Genomic DNA, 24,513 nt, shown 5'->3' on the forward strand with positions numbered 1-24,513 from the left:
CCCCTTGTCAATTGCTAGTTGGTGAAATGTGTTCTTAAGACACAGTCTTAACATAGTGACAATGTTCATGCAACTGGCCCCAGATGTTGACGTTCTGATTTACATGACTGGAAGTCTAGATATTGTTAACAAAAACTAAAGCTATTAAAAAAAATCGTTTTTGGTAGTTGAAATAAAGCTAAAATAAAATATGAAATAAACATTAAATGAAAAGCTTAAAGGGGTCATATGATGCGATTTCAAGTTTTCCTTTCTACGAAAATGAGAAATTTTGCTTTTAGCAACTTACTGAAATATGTTGAATTAGTAAAATGACTGGAACTAATTTGAAAATGTTTCTATTTACCTTAAAATTAAAAACCGTAATACTAATGACAAAAAAACACATACAATTACTATAACTTAAACTAAAATTGAAAATATACAAATAAAAGCAAATTAGAAATATTAATATATACCAACTAGAACATAAATAACACTGATTCCTAGGGCTAACCAGTACGCTGCTTGAGTGCTTCTCATTAATTTCAGATAATTATCGGATAGAACATTGGCAAACCATACTGTCCTTATTTATCATTGTATTATACGCGTTTATTATGTTGAATATCATAACTGTTTTACGAGTCTTTGGTGTGTCTCAGTTCCATGCCCTTTTGTAGTATAAATAGTGTGTTCACACTGAAAATTCCCAACAAAAAGTGCAAATATCCAGAGGATGCAAATAATTAACCTAAAAATAAAACAAAAATGTCATGAGACATAGATGACAAAATAACCATTTAATGTATAATGTGAAATTTAAAATGCTGTACAATTTGTGCACAAATGTTTATAGATAACTCAAATTCCAGTGCAAGGCCGCAAAAAAAAAAAAAAAAAGGTTTTAGTATTTATTAAAATATATTTAGAAATTATTTCAACATAAATATAGATGGAGATGCAGTATGCAAACATCTTTTGTGCCCAAAGAACAGTGTTGCCCAATCTTGCCGTCTGCATCAAAATAATATAGGCCTTTAAAATAAAAAAGAAACCATTGTTTTTCATACAGAGACATTTATTCAACTGTCATGCTAAAATGAACGTTGTCATGTACCATCAAGTATCCTTAGACAAACGCAGCATTTTCTGTAACGTTCAGATCTCGTCTCATGTCTGATCTGGTAGTTGCACAGTATTGATATTGCATATCTAAGTGGATTTCAGTATATTCAGTAAAGAATGAAGGAAAGGGGTTGGGAAAACTCAGGGGGGAAATCAAACAAGAAAATAAAATAAAGACAGAAACAGCAAAACCCAGACTTGTGCTCATTTCGGACCACTCTTGTAAATGAACCACATTACCTTATCTGTAACCGTCTGCTCTAGATTTTCCACAATAAAATGTCTATTTGTGATATATTTTGAAGCAACCATCCAGTTTACTGAAGTCATGCATTTGAGTTCCAGTGGCATTTCTTAAAACACAGCTTTACATGATCGCAGAGTGTCAGACGCAGGGTTTTCTAGAACTATAGATCCATGTCTGAACACAGCATACCATGCCAAAGTTTAGACACATGTGCCATTATTTGTAGTAGTGACAGGGATTTCTGGGTAATCATTGGGTGAGTCAGCCCTCAGATGGATCCCTTCTTCTCTGACTCTGACTTCTCAGAGGTCTTAGACTCGTTCATGTACTTATCAATGAGGTGTAAGGGAACGCCTCGCTTCATCAGCTCAAAGAACGTAAAACCTCCTGAAAAAGGGGAAAGATAGACTGTCAGAGTGGTGACACTGAAAACAATGACATTTTTAAATATGTATTTGTTCTTCATAACATATAGCAGCCTTGAAAGTATTTGGACATGTAAGGCACATTTAAAAATGTCTAAATGCATTTGCACTATATAGCAAAATATCACCTAGTGATACTCATAAAAAAGACAACGCACTTTTCAAGCAGATCATTTCACAAAAATAGATAAATTAATAGATAAACATCCAACAGGAAAAAAAAGCTCATAAAAGTGAAAAGCCCAAACATCATTTGTTTGAAGATCACTGCTCTTGTGAAATAGAACATTATTTTTACCATACTAAAAATAAATTAATAAATAAAATAAAAAAATTGAAATAATATACTTTCAAAGAATATATTTCCGTGTAAACTGAATGCAATGTTTTCTGGTTTTCTGAACTTTAATTACATGTTACTTGCATTAAATTCAAATTTATAATAGTAAATATGTATATTAAATGCAATTAGTTGAACTTAGTTGTGCTATATAATTTCATCCTTATATATAATTTCATAATCACATCTGATGTCTTTGTAAAAGTGTATCACTGAATGTACTGACAAAATAGTCTTTAATGTAATTTCTATTGAAACTTTTATGAATTTAAATATATTTGTAATTACACATTTGTGAAGCTGCAATTTAATACATTTAACATATATTAACTTTAAATGTAATATTGAATAACACACAAAAGTAAAAATTATAACCAAATAGTTTGCATGTGTTTTAGTGTTATCAACACTTGAAAATAAGTGTACTTCTTTAAAGCACAACATAAGATTATTAAAACATAATGATTAAAATCTACTTTAAAGTAAAATGTTTAATTACAAAGTGAACTGTTTAAAAAAGTACTTGTGTTAAGAAACGCTCTCTTTAAGTACACTTAAGTGGGCTTTTATTTCATTATTATATTATCTGTAAGTATTTTTTTTATACATATACTTTTAAGATTTAAAGCACAGTACAAGGGCACAGTCAATACAATAAAGTGAACTAATTTTTTTTTTACAAGGTTTGGCTTGTTTTTTTTCTAATATAAAGACATTCAAGATTTTAAGTGTGACTTAAGTGTCCAAAAACCTTTTAGGCCACTATATACAGAGAGAAGAGGTAGAGACGGACAAAAAGTGTGGAAAAGAGGAGAAGGACAACATTGAAATCAGGACAGGAATTTGTCAGTGTTCGGCAGGTGCAGCACAAATGTTGAGGCAGTGAGTTCAATCAGCTCTGCAAGCTTTTGCAGCTATTGAGGCGCTCATAACTCATTTCATCTTTGCGTATCTTGTCATTGCTTGCTGTAGCATGTTGAGCTGCATGGACAGTTTGTTGAATGTGCTCTAAATTAGCCTGCATTATGCAATATGACCACCGCACCGTTACAAATATACAAAGCGTATGTTCACAGTGGAAGCATTTGCAGAAATAAATAATACATCAGAGTTAAGTGTTTCTTGAGCAGGAATGCTAGTCTTGACTTTGTTTTGAATCTGACTGCTTGGTCTCAAAGGGAAGAGATACCTCATCCTATTTTGTGATAGTTTTTTCTAAAATTGCTAGGCTTTAACTTCAGCAAGTTTACACTCGTGCATTTTCATATGCAAAACCAGCCTGTAACTAATTTATATATGTAACAAGTAAAGTAGCATGTTACATTTATTTTGTCATTTAATTAATTCACATTACTTTTTCTATTTATTCATTTACATTTGAATTTTCTCCACGTACTCATATTGGGAGGAATAGAGATATAAGGTGCACAAGTATTTTTGTTTGTTGTAATATGTGTGTGCATGTTGGATATTGGTCTGTCATGCTTCATTGACGTAGAGAGCGCAACATTTCTTTTCACCTACAAGAAGATTTATGGTTTTAAAACTTCAAAATAATGCTGGTAAATTAAAATAAAAAGTCATTTTATGGTATAGTCTATATGTCATTGCATGCAAATTATGTTTGGGGGGTACAAACACTTAAAGTAGCACGTCATAAAGTAGCATTTCCAGTGTAAAAATGGCTGCAAGCCAAGCATAGTGCTTCCATTCTGGAGAAGAACGAGTCTCAGTTAGATGCTGTAGGGAAGACGTAACAAAAAAAGTAATTTAGCACATATTCATAATTAGTTTTTATAAAGAGTAGCGCAATATTGTAACATTCCCCAATACTGGTTGACTTTGTCAAAAGCATGCACAGTATCAGTTCTGTATGGATAAAGCAGTTTAAATTTAAACTAGTTCTTGGAGTTCTTGTAGAATCCTGTAAAACGTTCTCGAGTCAGAAATATAATTCTTGAATTTTAGGGCATTACACACCAGCAAAGAGCAAAAGCAGGATTATTGGCAACCAAGGGATGCAGAATGAATGAAAAATAAGCTTCATATGCCCGAAACCATATGAAAGCTTACCTTGAATGAGAACAACACAGTAACTATTCCTGAGTGATGACTGGGGGAGAAAAGAAAATACGGATTAAACCCAAAGTTTACATGAGGGAGTTATATGTGCCTCAGGGTACATCGCTGACTTAGTCATTACAGATTTAACATGAAGGAGTTAAAGGACATACCACAGTCTATCGAGAGGGAAACACAGCAATATGGCAATGTATGACAGAGTATGAAAAAACAGGTCAGCACATGATACAATATGCAAACATTGGCGTGAAATCAGAGATTTTATCAGGTCCAGGATTTTTCACAGACCTGTTATACAATGTCACAGTGTGTTTTGCAATCTGTTGCATTATGGGATGTGTGGTCCAGTGGCAGTGGTGAGATGAAATTGCTTTGGATTTGTTGCATGCTGTTGCAAATTCTCAGTTTATGCTAGTTATGATGGAGTAACAAAATACTGAAATGGTCATATTTTGTTGAGAGAGGTCTTGCAGAAAGATGTGGCTGGAGACGAAAAAAAAAGATATTTTTATCTGTCTTATCTAAATGTATCTACTGTATTTATCTTAAGTTTTTATTTTTATAATATTTTAATTAAAAAATAAATATGAAAAGGTAGAGATCAATAGCTCAAAATAGCTTCAAATGTAAATGGCATTAACATGGCATTTATTATTAATGACATTTATTTTATTGGACATGATAACTGATTGGGAGATATTTCTATAGTTTTTTTACTTATTATTTTTATTAAATCAGCCTGATATGATGTTTAACAATGTTAAGTCATCTTTAACCTTTTTATGATAAGACTTTATTCTCATTAATGCTCAAAAACTGAATTACTGTGAGTGCATTAATGTGTTAATTAGATTGTAATTAAATACCTTGATTGAGACATATTACCAGTTTAAAAAACGGATCTTGTGCGTATTAATTGGTTGGTTGGCAGTGAATACAGGGTGTAGGTTGGTAAGGAACTCTTGACAGGCTATTCTAGTATAATATGCTGTATTGAATCAGTTAATTAGCCATACAGTACATCCTCATAAAGCAGAGGTGCAAGATCCTGTTCCTGGAGATCTACCTTCCTAGAAAATTCATCTCCAACCCAGATCAAACACAATTAAAGCTGCTAATTCCTATCCTCAGAAGCACTTCATAATTACAAAAAGGTGTGTTTGATCAGGGTTGGATCTGAACTACACAGGTACCCCTGTGCTAGATGATCATTTTAATGCACAGACTAACCTTTGACCTCTAGTTTGCAGTCCACCTGAGCCTCTCCGAGTTCATTGACAGCCTTGCAGGTGTAAACACCTCCGTCAAACGGGCTGGGCTTGCGGATCTCCAGCGTACACACACCCTGGTTGCTGAACATGCGGTAACGTGGGTCGTCTATGATGGTAATCTTGTTTTTCATCCAGATTACCTTAGGCTGTGAGCAGTAACATAGTATGAGAACGCAATAAACAACAGATAACATTACTGGTGAAGGGGAACCAAAGCAACATCAGTTCATCAAACACATGGAGTGAAAACTGCTACTCTTCTCACATGTGCTGGTTGCAGAAAGACAATATGATCCAGTGTGTCTGTGCTCAAAGATTATAACTAACAGGTGCTGTTAAGCCCATTGGGACACTCGCAGGTCAGGCCTCAAAGAGCTAAATACAGGTGTAAAGCCATGGGCACATGGTTGGAGCCCAGCAGAATCAAAGACTTTCTCAGAACTTGAAAGAAAGAGGGCGATATGCATCAGAACCTCGTGTCAGCCAATAGGTTTTCATGGGTTCATTGATATTCATGCATATTTTTTTTCAATATATGTCATTTTTTAGTCCCTTTTATCTGCACTTCAGATCACTTAGCAAGGATTGAGTTTCTTTGACCCTGTTTACACCTGGTATTAACATCTGTTTCAGTGAACAGCACTAAATATAGATTTAAACAACGTCCAAAATGTTTTGTGATCCGATTACTCAAGTTATATTCAAAGGTTGTCAGAAACTCATGTGACCATGTTACATTTGAATGCCAATGCATACATCCTAATGTGTCTGTGAAAGATTGCCTACTCATATGTAAATCAACGTTGAGCTAAAAATGAGGGTTTTAAACTTTTGCAGTTAAAATGCAGCTTAAATTACTGGACCACATATTCCTTCATATAATTGTTTTATTTAATTGATTATTTACCTATTATTATTTTATTTGAACATTATTAATATTGTTATTATTTTACTTGATTTGCTTTTTTTCTTCTTTCTGTCTATGTGTGTAGTACGAGATGGTGTTGTTTGCTTTGAAAATCCTTAAAATAAAGCATTTTAAAAATACAGCTTAAATAGAAATAAACAAACAATTAAAAAATTTGACGAAGGGCCATTTATACAAAGACTTCTTCAATATTCACTAGCACAGATCATTTGCATTGAATAAAGTTTTTTTTTTTTAAGAAATTAATGCTTTTATTCAGCAAGGACACATTAAATTGATCAAAAGTGGCAGTAGTAAGTTTCTTATCTTTTTTTCAAAAGATTTCTATTTTAAATAAATGCTTTCAATTGAAACAAAATGTTCAGTATCATGGTTTCCAGAAAAACATTAATATTATTAGTAAGAAATGCTCTTTGAGCACCAAATCACCACATTAGAATGATTTCTGAAGGATGATGTGAGTACTGGATGCTGAAAATTCAGCTTTGTCTTCACAGGAATAAATTACATTTTAAAATATATTCAAATAGAAAAGTTATTTTAAATTGTAATAATCTTTCACACTAGGTAGTGTAGATCATGCGAAGCATCCATCCATATTCCGCGTTCAATACAAGTCCTCCACTAACATTTTATGTCATTTTTGGCTAAATTATCATTCAAACAGGCTATATTTAGCCGTTTTTGTGCTTTATCAAATGACATAGTAAGTGATCAGGTGTAAACAGGGCCTTCGTGTCTTGTGATCTAAATTGAAGTGTGCTTGAATAATTGAATAAACATGCAACATGGCAGGTGTCAGAAAAAATCATGAGGCAAAAGAACACATTTGAGGTAGCTTTCTAGTGGAGTGTCCTGTCAGTCACCTACCCGAGGATTGGCGCGCACGCTGCAGTTCAGGGTGGCATTGTACCCAGCGATGGCGAAGGTGTTGATAAGCGGCTGAGTGAAAATGGGTGGCTCGGTGAAGTCGCGGTCATTATACTCTGGGATTTTCAGTTGCAAGCCTGATTGAGAGTTAGAGTGAGAGGAAGAGCGAGAGGAAGAGGAGGAGGAGGAAGAGTGAGAGGGGAAGGGAGAGTGGGACTTTGCATGATACGAGCCGAGAGCTTTATCATGGGGGAATTTCCCTTGTGTGATGAGGAAGAGACAACATTTATCATCAGCATTGGCAAAGCGTGACACCCAGTCTGTTAAAGATATAATCTGCACTTGGTTATTGTCACTCCAGTAATTTGTGGCAAATAAACAAATCTTTGTGGTTGTAGCATATAGGGAGAGTATTATCAAATTTGTGAAGCTACTACAAATTGCAGATCATAGCTTTAACATTCCAGTAAAGCCTTTAAAGCTCCCTTGAGTCAAAACTCAGACTTTACACCAGGGGTGCGCAATCCTGCTCAAAGCACAAACCTTGATTAGCCTTGATTAGTTCATATGCTAAACTCTGCAGGAACATGTCACAATTTCAATCAAGTATACAAGACTAGAATTAGTGTTTCCCAAACAGTGTTATTTTAGCGTTATTTATAAACTATTACAGTTTTAATGATACTTTGAATTATCTTTCATTTTTATTTTTTCAGTTTTCATTTCAATTTTAGTTTAATTTTTTAATAAATATTCATCTAATATTTACTTCTTTTTTTTTGTTGCTTTGTTTCAATTAAATTGTATTAATTTTTGCTTTATTTAACAATAACAACACTGGTCCTAAATTATAGTATGTTAAACAGTTCTAATATTTCTGTTGGATTATGATGTTTGCATTTGTGCTAAGAAGCCAATATATTTCCCAACACACTTTGCACAAGCTGTACAAAACAATGTGAGAACTTTTTTTCTGTAAGCTGTGAATTTAGCTATTGCTTTCATACAAGTGGTATACAGCAAGAGGGTCTGTGATATCAAGATGTTCCTGTCCTTTTAAATACTCAAACAATGTACTTTCTCATCACCAGCAACATACAAGCTTTTAGTGTGTATTATAGGTACAGTATTCATATTGGTACAAAGCCTTCATCTCAAGGAGCAGGACTGAACAACCCTTTTTTACACCATGTCCAGGGACATGCATTTCAATGAAAATCCAACCAAATATATAAAGACACACCAAGCAGGATGTTGATTAGTAAATTAGTGTTAATTAGGACATCAGCCCTCAGGTACAAAGGCTGTAAATTCCTCTGTGATTTCTCAAAAAAAAAAAACATAATGCAGTTCCACATCAGCCAGGCCTAAATTACCTCTAAAAAGCACATTTGTTAGGCTTAAGGCTTAAAGGGATAGGTCACCCAAAAATGAAAATTTGATGTTTATCTGCTTACCCCCAGGGCATCCAAGATGTAGGTGACTTTGTTTCTTCAGTAGAACACATATGATGATTTTTAACACAAACCTTTGCAGTCTATCAGTCGTATAATGCATGGCAATGGTAACAAAATCTATGAGAGTAAAAAAAACATGCACAGACAAATCCAAATTAAACCCTGCGGCTCGTGACGACACATTGATGTCCTAAGACACGAAACGATCGGTTTGTGCCAGAAACCGAACAGTATTTATATAATTTTTTACCTCAATACACCACTTACGCCAGAGCGCGTACACACCTCACGCACCGGATGCCTGCGCTCAAAGACAGGTTTAATTTGGTTTAATTTGGATTTGTCTGTGCATGTTTTTTTTACTCTCATAGATTTTGTTACCATTGCCATGCATTATACGACTGATAGACTGCAACGGTTGGAGTTAAAAATCATCATATGTGTTTCTACTGAAGAAACAAAGTCACATCTTGGATGCCCTGGAGGTAAGCAGATAAACATCAAATTTTCATTTTTGGGTGAACTATCCCTTTAAGAAAACTGCTGTAAGTGATTTCTGTACCAGTAGTGAAAGCACCACTAGAAAAATAAGGATTGTTTTCATTTCCATTCATTATTTTTTTACATTGTGAACACCATACCAGCTACAGGAATGCAGAAACACTCCCTCCAGTAGTCCCGCCCCAAATTCACACCATTGGTAGAGGTTGGAAGAGAGCAAGTTTTCTGATTGGCTAAAATGCACAGATTCTATTTTGCTGTTTACCGGGCTTTCATAGCTTAATTCTCAGGACACCCGGACATTTTATAAGTGGTATTCCATTAAAAACAAAAAAACAAACCAAAATCACTTACTGCAGCATTGAAAAGGATTTAGACAAGCAGTTAATTGACAAAGGAGAAGAGCGGAGCAGAGCCTTACCTTCTTTCACGATCAGAGCACTGTCTTTAGTGGCAGTGGCACTTTCACTTAAGCCCACCATGTTCTCTGAGTAGATCCTGAAGAAATACTCGTTACCCACCACCAGATCTGAGATTGTGATGCAGGTACGATGGTAGTGCTCTATACATGTGTACCACTCCTGTGACACACACACACATGCTAATCAGTCTTTGTCCTCTTAAAACTTAAAATATTACAAATATTTTTTCAAAAACTTGAATATACTGTATATAAATTGGTTAAACCATATAGTAAAGTAAAAAATCACTACTACATTACAAAATAATGACATTATTGTAAAAAACAGCAAATTATATATGTTTGAAATCAGTGTTGAATATGAGTATCATAGAAAACATTTTCAGACCATTGTCTTTTTATCAGCTTTCTGAATGGTGTAGCCTATTATGGGTGCATTGCCGTTGTCCTTGGGTGGGTTCCAGTCCAGTGCTACATTATTCCCCCAGACCTCTTCGATCTTTACAGCCTGTGGTGGGCCTGGAAGATCTGGGACAGACAGCAAAAGAAAATGTTCAATGGTGCTTCGATGGAGAACATGGTGGACTAGCTTTACATCAGGTATTTCTCAGAATTATATTTTAAATATCATATAGGCTATTTCTTATTAATACTCTGTATTTTATCACTATTAGCAATATAGTTAGCATTAGCACAATATATTTAGCATTTAGCAGTGTTGGTATTGTTAACTAAAACTGAAACATTGTTGTATAATTGAAATTAATCTGAAACAATATTATATAAATACTAATATTTATATAAATATCAGATGAATGTTAAATAAATTAGAAATGTCACCTTGACAATGAACTTAAGATAAGTTTAAATTGAAATACTAAAATTACTTAAAAAACTGAAATAAAAATACATTTCTTTAAAACAATGTATAAAAATGGCTAAAATCAAAATAAACTGAAAAAAGCTAATTCAGAATATAAATAATACAACGTTATATAAATTATACTGAAATACACTGTCAATATTATAGACTTTATTATATTTATTATAGACATTTTACCGTTTTTTTTTTTTGAAATAGCATTTTACTTAACTAACCGACTATCTGGATGTCCAGCATGGCCGTGTCGATATGATTCTCTACTTGTACGCTCAGTTCGTATTTTCCAGAATGCTTGCGCTCAGCTTTGCGGATGAACATGATGCTGTCACAATCTGAGTTGCGAATGCTGATGGTTTGGTCAATCGGCTGACCCTCCTTCAACCAATTGACTTTTGGCCTTGGTTTACCCTAAAAAGACAAAAAAACATTTTGAGGTTTTCTTCTGTGACCCAGAGAGGAGGAATTTGTTCGAGGGTTTGTTATCACGATCTGTTGACTCACCACAAATGGCACGACGAGGTTGACGACTTCGCCAACCTTTCGAATGTACGTCTGCTTCAAGTGTCGCGGTATGCGAATCTTAGGAGGCTCTGCCAAACAAACAAGAGAGCATTACTATAACCAGAACCGGCTTAAAACATCTTTATAACCATCAATAATTATTATTTATCTAAATTATATTTGCTATTAGTTTAAATACACTGTGAAATGTGGCAGCAGGCTCTCACCGATAACCTCTTTGACCAGTATGGAGTGTTGGGTTGTGCGTGGTGGACTGGCCCCAGCAGCATTTATGGCCTTGATACGCACCAAGATCTTGGCCTCCACTGGCAGACCGGTTATAGTGTACCTCGTTTTTTCAATCAGCTCTTTATTAGCAAGTATCCATTCATCAGCTGTCAAATACAGTATTGTATAAGCACAAAAACACATGAACACCCACCAGTGGAGATCAACTTATGCAAAGCATACAGTATATGTTTTTAGTCTTACTTCCTTCAATGCAGTATTCAACTTGGTAGCCATCAAGTCCAGCGGCACCGATGGCGTCTGGGGGTCTCCACTTCATGGTCACTGTGGTATCTGTGACATCATCCACCACCAGCATTGTCGGTTCACTGGTCACAGCTAGTAAACGTATTAAATGAAGGAAGTGATTAGTGTTGCTGAATACTTAGTCAATAGTCATTTTTTTGTAAAATGACTAGTGTAAAAAATGTTTAAATGCATCCTTAGTTATATAATTTCTTATTTTTATTTTTCCCTATTTACTTTTGATAAATGTTGTAAGTCTCGATTTTTTTCAGTTAATATTCTTTGCATAATTTGTTCTAAAATAATAACTGTAAAAATAAATGTTTCAAACGCATCCTTAGATGTTTTATATTATTTCTAATTTTTTTATCTATTTTTATTCGCCTCTGTTTATTTCAGATTAATGTAATAATAAGTGTCTCTGAATGTTTTAGCCAATATTTCTGCAGATGTTTTTTCTGAAATTACTGAAATATGTGTGAAGTATAATTTCAATTTAGATGCTTAATTTTTTCCGCATTTTTTCTATTTTTACTTTTTAATTATGTAATCCTCATTTGTAAGTCGCTTTGGATAAAAGCGTCTGCTAAATGACTAAATAAATAAATTAATTAATAATAATTAGTGTTACTGCATGTATTCAGACAATATATTTGCATAATCTAAAACTGTAAAAACATATTTCAAATGTATCATTACATTAATATTTTCTGTTTTTTTCTAAATTTTGTTAATTAAAACTTGATTCCCTCATTCAAAAATGTTTGATAAACTCTCAAGACATTGTTTAAATGCATCCTTAGATGTTAATTCTTGTTTTTTCATCTCTGTTTGTATGGATAAGTGTAATAATAAGTGTTTCTGAAGTTTTTTCAGCCAATATTTTTTGCAGAATTTGTTCTGAAATAACTGCAAAATATATATTTCTCAGGTTTACTCTTAGATGCATAAATTCATTTTTTCTATATATGTTTTTTTCTGTTTATTTCAAATAATATAATAATTAGTTTTACTTAATGTTTACAGCCAATATTTACCATAATTTGTTCTGAATCCATAAAAATAAATCTTTCATTGCATACATACATGATGATTTCTATTTGTTTTCTCTATTTATTTTGATTATTAAAACTGAGCTTGACTCCCACATTCAAAAGTGTTTAATACACTCTGAAGAATCTATCAAATCTATACGTTACACTATTGCCACTGTGACCCTACATTATTTGAAGTCAAGCTTTAGATCTTTCTGGTTGAAGGAACAATTTATCCAATTTACAATTTCTTCTTTTTCTTTATTTGTTCATTATTTACTAATATTACACATCCCCGCCCCGCCCCCGAAACACATACACCAGTGAGTGAGATACCAGTGAGATCTCTCATATCTCACTGGTATGTCATGAATTTCAAAAGGGTTTCTCATTAGTCTAGACTCTTCTATTCTCACGCAACTCTTCATGTCTAAGCTGTGACTGAAGCAGAGACTGTGTCTGATCTCATAACATTATAATCCACAGATGGCTTGGCAACCATTATAAAGTCGTACTCAGTATCTTCTAAATCTCAGGCCTGTCCAGTGGAGGTCACAGACCGAATGTTTTGGATGCTGGTGTGAGCACATCAACACCTATTGCATAGGAACTCGAAAGGGAACGGTAAAGCTCTGCTGTTTCTGCAGTGTCTTTGTCTCACTTAATTGGATATGCGTAAATGATCATGCTGTGTGTTATGTTACATAACAGACACAGCGCTCATGACATAACTGATTTGAAGAGACACAAAATCCCATTGTTAATTCAGATGGGCCACTGGTGTACTCACCCAGGGGAATGAAAGGTTTGGAGGGTTCACTGGGTTTGGAGATGCCGATAGCATTAACCGCAAAGATTCGCACCTCGTATGGCACACCTTCAATCATCTTTTTTGGCTCGAAGGTGGTCTCTTTGCAAAGGTCGAAGTTCAGCCTCATCCATCGAGAGCTCTGTTTCTTCTTTCGCTCAATAAAATATCCTGTGTTATATGTCAACAAAAGCATGAATTAACTGAATTAACTAAATTATGCATATTAATGTTCCGCTAATAAAAGTCTCTAATTCTCAACTGCATATTTAAGGGGGTAATTTTTTATAATTAATTTTTTTATCCACAGAGATCTACTTACAATGCTAAAGTAAAGTTTTGAGTTCTGAAAGTTATAGTATGTCTTATTTCAGAAGATTAGGGAAAATTGGATTTATCACAATGTGATTGATGATTCCAAAGTAAAAAAAATGTTTTAATAAATTTTATTACATTTTGACAGCAAAGACTTTTATTGTGTTACAAAATATATATATATATATTTTTTAAAAACTGTTCTTTTAAACTTTTTATTTTCCAAAGAATCCAGAAAAAAATGTCCACAAAAATATTATGCAGCACATCCATTTTTAACAATAATAATAAGAAAGTTTCTTGAACATCAAATCAGCATATTAGACTGATTTCCGAAGGATCATGTGACACTGAGGACTGGAGTAATGGCTGTTAAAAATTCAGATTTGTTATCACAGTAATAAATTATATTTTAAAATATATTAAAATAGAAAACAGTGATTTTAAATGTAATTATATTTCACAATATTACTGTTTTCACAAAAAAAGGTAAAGTCATTTGAAAAAAACTCAAAACCTAAAATTAGCAGGCAACTAAATTATCAATATAATTAATTTTTTAATGCACAGGAAGTTGATTTACCAAGGATGGGGGAACCACCATCATAGCGTGGCAGCTCCCATGTCATAGTGCACCAATCTCCACCCACATCAGTAACCATAGGAGCCTCAGGGGGATCTGGGATATCTAGATAAAACAAAATATGGTACGATTTACAATGCCATCACCCAAGCAAACATTGTTTTTTCAGGATAAAGTGTCTTACCTACAACTTTGATTTTAACACTAGCTGTGTCTTCTCCAGCTTCGTTCTGAAGGACGATCTTGTAGTTTCCGGTATCTTCTCTTTCGACGATATCAATAGTGAGGCAAGTGTGATCTGCAAATGTCTCTGCACGAACCCGATTTCCTGAGTCAAGAATGACCTGAAACAACCCATGAGCCCAGTTTAATGCAGGTGTTATATATTTCAATCTTTTTCTTCAGTCGTTGTTTTTCTACTCTACTCACCCGTTCTCCCTTCATCCACACGACTCTGGGTGCTGGTTCTCCACTAATAGGGATCTCCAGCCGGAGTTTGTTTCCAGCCACAACGGTCACCGTGTCGTCCGGGACATTCAGTGCCTCTAAATGCACCCTGGGAGGATCTGCAGAGTTGACCCAAATGGCATTCTTTGAGAGAGCTTATTAGCATAAATATGATATGCATTAGAGAAATTTTGGATTGTTGCTGTACCTATGATGTGCACTTTGGCAGACAGCGTCTGTGTGTATCCCTCAGGAACAAAGGTATAGTCGCCGGCATCATGAATAGTGGAGCACTCAATGTCAAGGCTGTGATTCCTGTAAGTTGAAAAGAAAGCACAAATGAAAAAGAAATATATGAAAGCCCATTTCCAACACAGAAAAAAAAAAAATAATAATAATTGTCTTTTTATCTCTAACTAACTTATATATTACAATTCTGACTTTTTTCCTCACAGTTCTGGGTTGCGAGAAGTAAAATGAGATGTCCGACTGGTGAGCTATATACGGTGACAAGGTAGTGCGCAACACAACGAAATCTCTTTACAACACAACACACAGGACTAATTTCATTGTGTTGTCTAATTCCATTGTGTTGCGGCTTGTTTCCATTGTGTTGTGCTAATTTCATTTTGTTGCGACTTGTTTCCGTTGTGTTGAGCCTTGTTTCCATTGTGTTGTGCTAATTCCGTTGTGTTGCGGCTTGTTTCTAATGTTTTGCGTTAATTTGATTGTATTGCAGCTTGTTTCCATTGTGTTGTGCTAATTTTGTTGTTGTACTAATTTCATTGTGTTGCGGCTTGTTTCCGTTGTGTTTTGCTAATTTCATTGTGTTGCGGCTTGTTTCTGTTGTGTTGCGAATCGTTTCTGTTGTGTTGCGGCTTGTTTTTTTCCGTTGTGTTGTACTAATTTTATTGTTTTGCAGCTTGTTTCCATTGTGTTGTGCTAATTTTGTTGTGTTGTACTAATTTCATTGTGTTGCGGCTTGTTTCCATTATGTTGTGGAGATTTCATTGTGTTGTACACTACTGGGCCACTGTAGATATAAACTCGCAATTGTGAGATAAAAAATTACAATTTGTAAAAAAAAAAAAGATTTTAAATAAAAAAAAATTATTCCATGGGGAAAAAAAAAAGTTTTGCGAAAGAATTGCGAGACAAACTTAGAATTAAGGGAAAAAATGGCAAAACTGAGATATAAACTGATTTTATATATCGCAATTCTATATTCAGTTTTTTAGTAATTAGGAGAAACAACAGTAAAATTAATTTATTAACAATAATATTAATGTTAATTCTGGTAATTATATTATTATCTTAATTATATTAAGTATAATAATTATTATTATATAAATTATATAATGGAATTTGAAGTTGAGAACCACTGTTAATTACATTAATGGACCAGCAACAAACCAACTTATGGTAGTCAAGATGGTTTTTGGAATATGGTGGTTGGTTGTCCATCTAGTGACCAGTTAGAAACCAGTTACTATGTTCCACAGCTACTTTTATACATGGTACGTTTATAGTTTTAGTTAATATATATCTATATATATATATATTTATGTCCAATATCTATATATATATATATATTTATGTGCAGTATACTATATGAGTCGATGAGCGGATGTGATTGGGATTAGTTTAATATTGAATGAGTAAATTGGTGTACTTGGTTCTGTGTATAATGCTGAGTCGTTCGCTAGGCTGGATCAGCTGACCGTTCTTGTACCAGCGGCCCGGGACGTTTCCAGGGTAAATCTCACAGTTCAATTTAAGAGGTTGACCCAACAACACTGTCACACTCTGTAGATCCATTAAAATCTTCAGAGGCTTCACTGAATCATCCAGTGGCAGATAACAGGAAACAAAAGAAAAGAACAAAAATTAATAAACAGGTGAGAAAGGGTGAAATAAAGACGCTTTTGTTTTTAATTCAAATAGCTTTAGAAAGTTCCTTAAGGCAAATGTCACTCTCAAATAGCAATATTATCATACGATCAACTTGAACGTGAGCTTCAGTGGTGCCCCCGGTGGCCATCAGGGAGTAGGTGCCAGTGTCGTCCTTTGTGGCATCGTCAATGATCAGCCAATGTTTGGTCCCCTCGCTTTTCACACGGTACCGTGAACGCACCCCTGTGGGGACCTCAACCCCATTCTTCATCCTGTACCAGACAGTCAGCAAAGAGGTGATGTCATTTTGCTTTGCTTGTTTAACACAAAAATGGGGTATTAAACACCTAAAATCCCCATTGCACATACCATTTAACTTTGGCTCCTTCCTCAGACACTTCACACTCCAGTTCAATTCTCTCGTTCACTGTGGTTTTTACAGGCTCCAGCTTTTTCACTATGTTCACAGGCAGTTCTACATAGGAGGACCAAAGGAGTACATCATCAAATCCTTGTCAGGCAGTGTTCAGGAAAGTTGTTATAAAACAATCAGCATTTATCAGTTCTGTCACTTTTTGAGCATGAAATCGTAGGCTGGTAGGGTGGACGCACCTTTCACAAACAGTTCAGTGGTGCACTTCTCTTCTCCTGCAGTGACTGAGTAGGCAGCATCATCGTTTATCTGACAGTTGTTAATAACCATTATCCGTTGAGTGCCTTTGTGCTCAAAGATATACCTGCACAATCAATTAATTAGTTACTGGAAGTTAAAGGAACACTTCACTATTTTTGAAAATAGGCTCATTTTCCAACTCCACTAGAGTTAAACAGTTGAGTTTTAAGATCATTGAATCTGATTAGACCATTAGCATCTCGCTCAAAAATGGCCAAAGAGTTTCTATTCTGTAGTTATATCGTGTACTAAGACCGACGGAAAATTAAAAGTTGCGATTTTGTAGGCCGATATGGCTAGGAACTATACTTTCATTCCAGTGTAATAATCAAGGAACTTTGCTGCCGTACCATGTGTGCAGCAAGCGCAATGATATTACGCAGCGCCTGAAAATAGGCTTATTGGAAGTTACCTAGCTGGGACTATTTTCAGGCGCTGCGTAATATCATTGCGCCTGTTGCACCCGTGGTACGGCAGTAAAGTTCCTTGAATAGTCAAGTTTTAAATAGGAAAAATATCGAAACTCTTTGGTCATTTGTTCCTTTAAGAGGCTGTTTTTACTTCACATCCCTAACCCTAACCCTAACATTATTAGGATTCATTCATTCATTCCTTTGTTTGTTCGTTCATTCATTCAGCCATCCATCCATCCATCCATCCAGTTTTTATTTAACCTTTTTATATTTTCATTCATTCATTCACTTATTCACAGTCTTAATAATCCATTGATTCATTCCGTTTTTTATGTTCATTCATTCAATCTTTTATTTTTTCTTCCGATTAGTCTTTCTTTCTTTCTTTCTTTCTTTCTTTCTTTCTTTCTTTCTTTCTTTCTCTGTTGATTATATCTTTTATTCATTCATTCATTAGTTTATTGTCTTCATTTTTGATTGCTTTATTTCATTATTTATTTTTTCTTCCGATTAGTCTTTCTTTCTTTCTTTCTTTCTTTCTTTCTTTCTCTGTTGATTATATCTTTTATTCATTCATTCATTAGTTTATTGTCTTCATTTTTGATTGCTTTATTTCATTATTCATTCATTCATTAGTTCATTAATTCATTCGTTCAGTGAGTCAGTCAGTCTTTAGTTTATTGATTTCATTAATTAATTAATTCATTCATTCATTCTTACATTCTTTACGTTATTGATTGCTTTAATTCACTTATTCTGTATTTTACTTATTCTTTCGTTCAGTCTTATTCATTTCTTTCTTTCTTTCTTTCTTTCTTTCTTTTATTTATCCTGTTGAATTCCACAATTAAACATTTAAGTTAGGAAAGAGAAAATGGAAATAATGTATATTGTACAGAAGTTAATTCCGGTCCTTTAATTTGATTGATCTGATTGTATTTTGCTCATAAATACACAAAACTTGACCCTGCTTTGGCTTTTGGCTTGTTTTTCTTCATTGGCAGAGAAAATATAGACAAAATAACTGGCCATATTGTGTCTAAGTTGTGAGTTGTGACTGATATTCAGTAAAATAACATTCTTGCTTGTGTGATTGCTGGATTACTTATAGTTTGTTATTCCATTCAACATATGCAATATATTATACTGTACATACAACATGGCACTGAAAGCATCTGAACAGACCCATACAGCAGTTCAGATATACAAAACAGTCCTATGGACTGGCTGACTTACTTCCTATTACTTTGTGGTGAACAGAGGAGCCAGAACAGCCGGAGCACAGGATGGAGAAGGTGGAAGTGGAGGTTATGGCAGACAGGTGGAATCACCATTGCATAACAGACAGAAAGGACAGATAGACATCATGCCTAGATCAAACAGGGCTGGAAGAGCTATTAGTGTTACAGTTACTGTTTATAGAGCGAGAGAGAGAGAGAGAAAGAGAAAGAGTAAAGTTGGAAGAAGAAAAAGATAGAGTCCTCCAAAAAGCAGGGAACACTGGGATAGACATCACTGAAGATAAGCAACCAGAAAACTGCACCGACCACCCAAATGGCTTTAATTTAGTTGCTCTGAACAACCATGAGAAGTGGGTTAAAATATGCTTTTCCTTCATTTTCAAATAACTTAATAACAAATCATTGTCTTTTACAATTATTAAAAAATTAAGCAACATAAATACTGTTATAGAAACTATACACTTGTGCTTATTTACTCCTTAGCATTAAACATTGTCTTAAAAATAAGATAAAAAGTGTGTTTTTAATTTTTTGTAGCACTTTAATAGACATTACAAAATATTTTGTTTTTAAATGTTATTTATTACAAAGCTACCAATTATTACAAAACAATATTTTTGTGTAAAGTTTATTTTGTCTTATATTTATTATGCCAAACAGCGGAGCAGTGACTATTTGTGCAATATTACCATAACATATTTCTCCAGAGCATTAGAGATAAATATACATTTAATGTACAAATTTCAGGCAGCTTTTGCAACTCTATTAAAGTCCTGTGAGGGTGTTGGGGCCTTTTTCCTGTACAGTTTCCTGTTGTTAATTATTCACTGTAGCGCTTCACATTGGCCTTCAATCACATAACGTCCTTTAAACATTTCTGGAAGTTATCATATGGCACAGATTAATGTTTAAAGAACGTTGCGTGTTTGCCGGGTATGAAATGCTGATGGTTCACTTGTGTGTGTAGCAAGTGTGTTTGCTGCAAACAGAGTCATTTCTGTGTCCCCTGTGACCAGCAAGCCAAAGAACACAATAAATGAAGGGTTTAAGCAGGTTGCTGTATACAGAGGGTTTCACATGAGCGTGTTTCTGAATGTAGTTGTAAAAATTAGCATGTAAGAATAGGAGGTGACATACTTTGGAGTAGAACGGATCTCTTGTCCATTCTTGTACCATTTTAACTCCACGGTCGGGTCAGCAAGGTCAACAACTAACCGGATCTTTCCGCCTTTGTCCACCTGATACGCAGGTTCCAGTCTCTTGGCAAATGCTACAGTAGAGAATTAAAGGAATAGTTCACCCAAAAATGAAAAATTACTGATAATGTACCCTCAGGCCATCCAAGATGTAGATTACTTTTTTCTTCATTAGAGCAGATTAGGAGAAATTTAGCATTACATCACTTGATCACCAGTGGATCCTCTGCAGTGAATGGGTGCCGTCAGAATGAGAGCCCAAACAGCTGATTAAAAAGTAAATAAAACGACTCCAGTCCATCAATTAATGCCAAAATTTATTTATAATCAAAAATTATTTTTCACGTGACAAGATGTTAATTGATAGACTGGCATCTACATGATTATTATGTTGTTGTTATCAGTTGTTTGGACTCTCATTCTGATGGCACCCATTCACTGCAGAGGATCCATTTGTGAGCAAGTGATCTTTCTTTCTTTCTTTTATTTATCCTGTTGAATTCCACAATTAAACATTTAAGTTAGGAAAGAGAAAATGGAAATAATGTATATTGTACAGAAGTTAATTCCGGTCCTTTAATTTGATTGATCTGATTGTATTTTGCTCATAAATACACAAAACTTGACCCTGCTTTGGCTTGTTTTGGAACTTTCTTCATTGGCAGAGAAAATATAGACAAAATAACTGGCCATATTGTGTCTAAGTTGTGAGTGTGTGCTGATATTCAGTAAAATAACATTCTTGCTTGTGTGATTGCTGGATTACTTATAGTTTGTTATTCCATTCAACATATGCAATATATTATACTGTACATACAACATGGCACTGAAAGCATCTGAACAGACCCATACAGCAGTTCAGATATACAAAACAGTCCTATGGACTGGCTGACTTACTTCCTATTACTTTGTGGTGAACAGAGGAGCCAGAACAGCCGGAGCACAGGATGGAGAAGGTGGAAGTGGAGGTTATGGCAGACAGGTGGAATCACCATTGCATAACAGACAGAAAGGACAGATAGACATCATGCCTAGATCAAACAGGGCTGGAAGAGCTATTAGTGTTACAGTTACTGTTTATAGAGCGAGAGAGAGAGAGAGAAAGAGAAAGAGTAAAGTTGGAAGAAGAAAAAGATAGAGTCCTCCAAAAAGCAGGGAACACTGGGATAGACATCACTGAAGATAAGCAACCAGAAAACTGCACCGACCACCCAAATGGCTTTAATTTAGTTGCTCTGAACAACCATGAGAAGTGGGTTAAAATATGCTTTTCCTTCATTTTCAAATAACTTAATAACAAATCATTGTCTTTTACAATTATTAAAAAATTAAGCAACATAAATACTGTTATAGAAACTATACACTTGTGCTTATTTACTCCTTAGCATTAAACATTGTCTTAAAAATAAGATAAAAAGTGTGTTTTTAATTTTTTGTAGCACTTTAATAGACATTACAAAATATTTTGTTTTTAAATGTTATTTATTACAAAGCTACCAATTATTACAAAACAATATTTTTGTGTAAAGTTTATTTTGTCTTATATTTATTATGCCAAACAGCGGAGCAGTGACTATTTGTGCAATATTACCATAACATATTTCTCCAGAGCATTAGAGATAAATATACATTTAATGTACAAATTTCAGGCAGCTTTTGCAACTCTATTAAAGTCCTGTGAGGGTGTTGGGGCCTTTTTCCTGTACAGTTTCCTGTTGTTAATTATTCACTGTAGCGCTTCACATTGGCCTTCAATCACATAACGTCCTTTAAACATTTCTGGAAGTTATCATATGGCACAGATTAATGTTTAAAGAACGTTGCGTGTTTGCCGGGTATGAAATGCTGATGGTTCACTTGTGTGTGTAGCAAGTGTGTTTGCTGCAAACAGAGTCATTTCTGTGTCCCCTGTGACCAGCAAGCCAAAGAACACAATAAATGAAGGGTTTAAGCAGGTTGCTGTATACAGAGGGTTTCACATGAGCGTGTTTCTGAATGTAGTTGTAAAAATTAGCATGTAAGAATAGGAGGTGACATACTTTGGAGTAGAACGGATCTCTTGTCCATTCTTGTACCATTTTAACTCCACGGTCGGGTCAGCAAGGTCAACAACTAACCGGATCTTTCCGCCTTTGTCCACCTGATACGCAGGTTCCAGTCTCTTGGCAAATGCTACAGTAGAGAATTAAAGGAATAGTTCACCCAAAAATGAAAAATTACTGATAATGTACCCTCAGGCCATCCAAGATGTAGATTACTTTTTTCTTCATTAGAGCAGATTAGGAGAAATTTAGCATTACATCACTTGATCACCAGTGGATCCTCTGCAGTGAATGGGTGCCGTCAGAATGAGAGCCCAAACAGCTGATTAAAAAGTAAATAAAACGACTCCAGTCCATCAATTAATGCCAAAATTTATTTATAATCAAAAATTATTTTTCACGTGACAAGATGTTAATTGATAGACTGGCATCTACATGATTATTATGTTGTTGTTATCAGTTGTTTGGACTCTCATTCTGATGGCACCCATTCACTGCAGAGGATCCATTTGTGAGCAAGTGATGTAATGCAAAATTTCTCCAAATCTGCTATGATAAAGAAAAAAAAACTCTACATCCTAGCATGGCCTGAGAGTGATTTTAAGCAAAATATTCACAGTTATTCAACTGAAGAATTTTACATTTTACATGTGAACTGAATACTGCACATTTATCAAGCAAAATAAACATCTAATAGAGTTTAAATCAGCACCTTCACTTTTTTTCTCTTCCTTTTTGGTTTTCTTCAGTCTTTTCAGCAGGCCTCTGAGATCGGTGATGCCATACGTAAAAGCAATCTTCTCATATTCATCAGGTCGGGCATTTTTCAAAATCTCCCACACATCCACCTCAGGAACTTCCTCTTGCTTGTGCTCCCTGACATCACAGAGCAGTAAGAGGTCAGAGGTCATGGCTAGGGCTCTTCAACATGTGTTGAGGAACCAGATCGCTATGTAGGAATGTTCATAGGCTTTAATATGAGAATGATGAATGTTCCATTATTTCCTTCCTTATTTCTAGTTCCTCAAGACATGTCACACAAAGAGATGGGCTGGAAAACCTGCCTATGTCATGGTAACCTGTTACAGTGAGAGATGCCTCACTAGTTTTTAGCTACACAGGGGTTGACATGATCAAGGAAGGGATGGTTCTGTGTTTATGACTGGGGACAAGAATTTAGTGAGGAGCTGCAGTACTACTTTTCAATTTCACTAGGATTGGAAAGGATAAGGTCAGTAAAAAGGAGAGAACATTGTGTTATCACGTGGTTAACATGATCGTGCTCATGATGGATCAACAGACTAAAATCATTTACTAAAAGAGAAGTGTGACATTTGTTTGAGTGCATTATAATGTCATTTATGTTAGGAAGATTTATAATTAGGGCTGTCAATGTAAAATGAATTTAGTACAGGTCTCAAAATGTGTTTTAAAGGTTTAAGTGTTTAACTAACTTAATGTGGCACAAAGATGAACAAAGTAAATAGACCAACAATAAAAATACATGGAGAGTACATAATTATATCAGTATTACATAAGTATTTTGTTTTATTGTTGGTGTGCTTAATTTATAAATAGATAAATAGACCAACAATAAAACAATGCACAAATAATATAATTATAGATAGGTAGACAGACAGACAGACAGACAGACAGATAGATAGATAGATGAAAGTGACGAAAGTGACGTGACATCTGGGTGAACCACCTTCTTGATCATGGTGTCTCCCCCGCCAGGTAAGTATGGATAGATAGATAGATAGATAGATAGATAGATAGATGATACAGACAGACAGACAGACAGATAGACAGATAGATAGATAGATAGATAGATAGATTTGATCGACAGCCTTAATTACAATTCTTCATTCATTAATAGTATTCTATTGACTCTGTCCTATAGCTTAAACTGTACCCATCTCTTTGCAGGAGTTCTATCTAAACACATCTGGCAGTGTAGTTGTTTTCTTTTATATTAGGGTTAGAAGTCAATGTTTATTATTAGGAGTGAATATTGTTGTTATACATGATCACAGTCGTTAATGATCAGGGTGTGAGACAGTTAAATTAGTCATCATCAGTTTTTGTCATTCAGCCCTCTTCTTACACAGACATTTCCCTGAATGTCTGGAGGTAACATTATTATTTTCATGTTTTAATGTGTGTTTAAAAATCTGTAGTTGTTCAGGCAAGTATTAAGAACACTGAAAGTTTGCAGTTGCATTTGTGTGACTTGTTTCTTGATTATAAATCAAAATTCCATTAACAAAAGTAGTGATAACACTATTTCACAGCTTCATG

The 24,513-nt window shown here is 34.6% G+C and overlaps 1 protein-coding gene across 11 annotated transcripts in view; it reads right to left on the reverse strand.

The window, feature by feature from the left end:
- Nucleotides 1–636: 636 nt before the first annotated feature.
- The window catches only part of LOC107695883 (myosin-binding protein C, slow-type-like), a 42,449-nt gene continuing 18,572 nt past the window's right edge, over nt 637–24,513 (reverse strand). For 10 of the 11 annotated variants that reach the window (XM_016495965.1, XM_016495964.1, XM_016495966.1 and 7 more), the window contains 21 exons: nt 22,925–23,088; nt 22,210–22,342; nt 21,068–21,076; nt 17,260–17,384; nt 17,017–17,122; nt 16,753–16,919; nt 16,427–16,592; nt 14,963–15,069; nt 14,737–14,873; nt 14,492–14,651; nt 14,308–14,412; nt 13,392–13,580; nt 11,526–11,660; nt 11,261–11,428; nt 11,034–11,122; nt 10,748–10,940; nt 10,038–10,177; nt 9,650–9,809; nt 7,271–7,407; nt 5,432–5,618; nt 637–1,741 (listed from right to left, as the gene is read on the reverse strand). In XM_016495965.1, the coding sequence (XP_016351451.1) occupies nt 1,623–1,741; nt 5,432–5,618; nt 7,271–7,407; nt 9,650–9,809; nt 10,038–10,177; nt 10,748–10,940; nt 11,034–11,122; nt 11,261–11,428; nt 11,526–11,660; nt 13,392–13,580; nt 14,308–14,412; nt 14,492–14,651; nt 14,737–14,873; nt 14,963–15,069; nt 16,427–16,592; nt 16,753–16,919; nt 17,017–17,122; nt 17,260–17,384; nt 21,068–21,076; nt 22,210–22,342; nt 22,925–23,088 (2,896 nt within the window). In that variant the 3' untranslated portion in view covers nt 637–1,622. Of the gene's footprint in view, nt 1,742–4,192; nt 4,233–5,431; nt 5,619–7,270; nt 7,408–9,649; nt 9,810–10,037; nt 10,178–10,747; nt 10,941–11,033; nt 11,123–11,260; nt 11,429–11,525; nt 11,661–13,391; nt 13,581–14,307; nt 14,413–14,491; nt 14,652–14,736; nt 14,874–14,962; nt 15,070–16,426; nt 16,593–16,752; nt 16,920–17,016; nt 17,123–17,259; nt 17,385–21,067; nt 21,077–22,209; nt 22,343–22,924; nt 23,089–24,513 lie in introns of all 11 variants that reach the window. The other variant, XM_016495969.1, reaches the window with a different exon arrangement.

Source organism: Sinocyclocheilus anshuiensis, unplaced genomic scaffold, assembly GCF_001515605.1.
Source record: "Sinocyclocheilus anshuiensis isolate Anshui unplaced genomic scaffold, SAMN03320099.WGS_v1.1 scaffold538, whole genome shotgun sequence".
NCBI classification, from domain to species: domain Eukaryota; kingdom Metazoa; phylum Chordata; class Actinopteri; order Cypriniformes; family Cyprinidae; genus Sinocyclocheilus; species Sinocyclocheilus anshuiensis.